The sequence below is a fragment of the Sphaeroforma arctica genome (genome assembly GCF_001186125.1).
Source record: "Sphaeroforma arctica JP610 unplaced genomic scaffold supercont1.360, whole genome shotgun sequence".
NCBI classification, from domain to species: domain Eukaryota; class Ichthyosporea; order Ichthyophonida; genus Sphaeroforma; species Sphaeroforma arctica.
In genome coordinates, this window is record NW_014040198.1 from 46,687 (window position 1) to 49,967 (window position 3,281).

At 40.7% G+C, this 3,281-nt stretch overlaps 2 protein-coding genes across 2 annotated transcripts in view; both read left to right on the plus strand.

The window, feature by feature from the left end:
• The window catches only part of SARC_05574 (hypothetical protein), a 3,187-nt gene extending 1,208 nt beyond the window's left edge, over positions 1-1,979 (plus strand). Inside the window, exons 2-3 of the mRNA XM_014300563.1 lie at positions 613-809; positions 1,282-1,979. Coding sequence (XP_014156038.1) covers positions 613-809; positions 1,282-1,734 — 650 coding nt within the window. The 3' untranslated portion in view covers positions 1,735-1,979. The remainder of the gene's footprint in view (positions 1-612; positions 810-1,281) is intronic.
• A 567-nt stretch (positions 1,980-2,546) lies between these two features.
• SARC_05575 (hypothetical protein) overlaps positions 2,547-3,281 on the plus strand; it is a 6,792-nt gene continuing 6,057 nt past the window's right edge. The window contains exon 1 of the mRNA XM_014300564.1: positions 2,547-2,995. Coding sequence (XP_014156039.1) covers positions 2,709-2,995 — 287 coding nt within the window. The 5' untranslated portion in view covers positions 2,547-2,708. The remainder of the gene's footprint in view (positions 2,996-3,281) is intronic.

The following is a 3,281-nucleotide window of genomic DNA, read 5'->3' on the forward strand; positions in this document are numbered from 1 at the left end:
TATATTATTTATATTATATACATACATATATATATATATATACATATATATATAAACGTATATATATATATACTCATTTTTATATACGTATGAATATGTATATATATATACATATACACTCATATTTAAATGTATATGAATATATATATATATGTATATATATATATACATATATATATGTATATATATGTATATGTATACATACATACTTATATATATACATACATATATATATATATAGATTTATATTTATATATATATATATATATGTAGTCGTACATGTACAGTATACTATTCCTTTGTGATGGGTTTTCTCGAAAGCATGTATGTCCAAGACACAAAAGACACAACTGATACTATTCAGTTTAGTAGTCACACTTTACAGTTACACGCCATTGCGACGATGTCGCGGGCTGCTATTATTGTTTCGTGGTTTCAAGATTTTTACGTTTCGACATGTTCGTTTAAGCAGTTTTTCGACTGTTGAGTAAATGGGGGAAATGTATTTGAGTACGCGTCCTTTTTAGTGTCCTTTTTAGCGTCCTGGACATCTCATCTTTCCTAACTGGCTAATAACTCACTGCGTTCACCCGGTTCTTGCACACCCACCAGTTGCGACGCTCATAAACCACACGTCGTATCTGGATGCGATTCTCTACTCGGCTGTATCGCCGCCCAATATCATCCCACTGAACAAGACGCTGATGAAAGCCAGTATATTCAAGCTGCCATTCATGGGCAAGATCAGCACCTGGGTAGGCCACTTCCCCGTCCATTTCACGAGCGAGCAGGGCAGCAGTGTCGATCAGGTAGTGTCTTCAATACGAAATTATTTTCCATCGGCTGCTAAGTAATCCTTTTGGGCGTCTCCCATGTGTTCTGCCAGCTGAGGGAGTTTACTGTGTCGTACGTGGTTCAAGTCAACAAATTTAATTTTGGAACTAGATGTTTACATAGGCGGTTGAACGACTCTGCGTGCCATTTTTCGATGACTGGAACAGAATGAGCCCATGCTATTGACATACGTTGACATACGAACCTTGAAGAACACATTTTGTGCAATTCGTTGGCCGGGTGGTCGCATTAATTTGAGACTCATACGTGCAGTGGCTGTGTTGACATGTGGCTTGTTGTTGACTATATTTCGCCTCGTTTGCATGTTTGTAATACCATCTACAATTTCTAACGGGTTGTTTTCCTTTTCTGAACAGACTCAACAGAAACCGGTAATGGAAAATACCATCTACAATTTCTAACGGGTTGTTTTCCTTTTCTGAACAGACTCAACAGAAACCGGTAATGGAAGCCTTCGAAACCTACGTGACCGAGGGCGGAGGACTGACCTTCTGCCCTGAGGGTACGGTGAATGCAAAACCTTACGAGATGCTCTCATGGCGTACGGGCGGTTTCAGAATCACTGAGCGAAATAATATGAAGTACGTGTTCTTCACGCATGTTGGGTGCGACAAGGTATGGGGACCCAAGGCAAAGGTCGGTGGCTATCCTGCAAACTTGAAGTTGTCCGTATCTGCTTACGAGGACAACTCCAAAGAGAGTAACGACCCGGTCGAGAAGGAGAAGTTGTTCAAAGCAAAGGTCTCGCATATGCAGAAAATGATGCAACAAGAAATCAATGCACTGCTATCGTGGGTCACTCATAGAGAGTTTGCAGCACTGTCTACTCTAGCCAATCGACAGTCGCTTTCTTCTGACCCACGCTTGTACTTAGATTGAGAGCTGGATATCGGAACAATCCATATTTTGCTCACAAAGTCAATGTGTTGCTTGCTTTACGGAAGCATTGGCGGATTGAGACGTACATTGGGTCTCGCTAAATAAATTTAGTTTCCTGGCACACGTCTAGTTAAAATTAGAGGAGAAGAGCTTATTACTGAGCCTATGTGGTGGTTCGCTCAGATATCCATCGTTCTCACCCCCTTTGTTCTATTGCAGTAAAGTTATGTACAATAAATTAGAACAATCTTCTACTTTGAATTTTCGGGAATGAAAGTTCTCGTTCACATGAAATTACATGTGGATCTGTCAAATCACTCACTTGAACCGATGCTGCCGTATAATAAGTAGAGGAATAGAGGGATCAACTTCTCGGCGTTCTCTTTGTTTGTAATGCGTTATAGTGAGCGCTCGTTGTAGGCGATGGGAAGTGGCCGACCTTGGTGCTACGTGAAATCTGGGCATGTTGCTTTGAGTTGAATTCGCATGTCTGTTCACGCCCTTCCATCCTCCGGTCTTGGCTATCGACGTGCACGTACGACATGTGGGGGCAGCAGTGGATGATACTGTGAGAATGTGAGAGCATATAAACAACGCCTCGACCCCTGTGGATATTTATCCTGTGCAAATATTTTAGGAGGCTACGTACATATCCTGAAATGCAACGAAACCCTGAAAACCCTATAGAATATTAAGCCCAACCAAATTTAGGCATAAATGTGTACTTTTAACTTTTTATAAATTATGAAAAATTATTTTATTTCTCATAAAAAGTGCAGGGCCTATGCCATTATACTATATAAAATGAGATATACAAATTGAGAGTCTGCATACACATGCATGCACATGAGGCGGGGCAGGGGTGTTCACAACGCTTAGTATTGTTGCATCGACCACAACAGACTCTTTAACCTACATTAACATCGCTTGTTGGAACCACAGAATCTTTTAAAGCAGACTGTCACTACCTCAGTATGCGTCTGAAAGATCAGTTGTCAGGATGCTCGTATATCGAGGCTCTAGTGCGGAAAGCCACTTCCGATAAGCCGTTCCCACCCAAACGCGAGCACTTAAGGGAAATCAGTGGGGCCACGTACAATCCAGATGATTCACAGTTGGTGATGATCATGGAGACCTTGCTGCAACGATATAGAGAGGATAAGGGGTATTGGCGTCATACATACCGAGCTTTGATCGTACACGAATATTTGATTAAGAATGGGTCCGCGAAGTTTGTAGCTCTGTCGCGCAAGTATGAAAGGTAGGTATTGATGCCGGGATTCACTGTGTCGTGGTATAATCCATGTTTTCATACGATGTGCCAATCTTTTATCTTTGCGCACGTCTTTTCATTGCCATTGCTATGTGTAGCCGACTTGGTGCCATTTTGTATACCAGGCGTCTCATTACTCTTATGTTGTTATTGCTAGAGATTGTTTAAATAATCGCACTTTCATTTACCAAATGTAAATTATACAGAAGCTTAACTCTTTTATAAATTAATAGTACTACTGTGCACAGACATAGACAAATTTGTATACACGTAT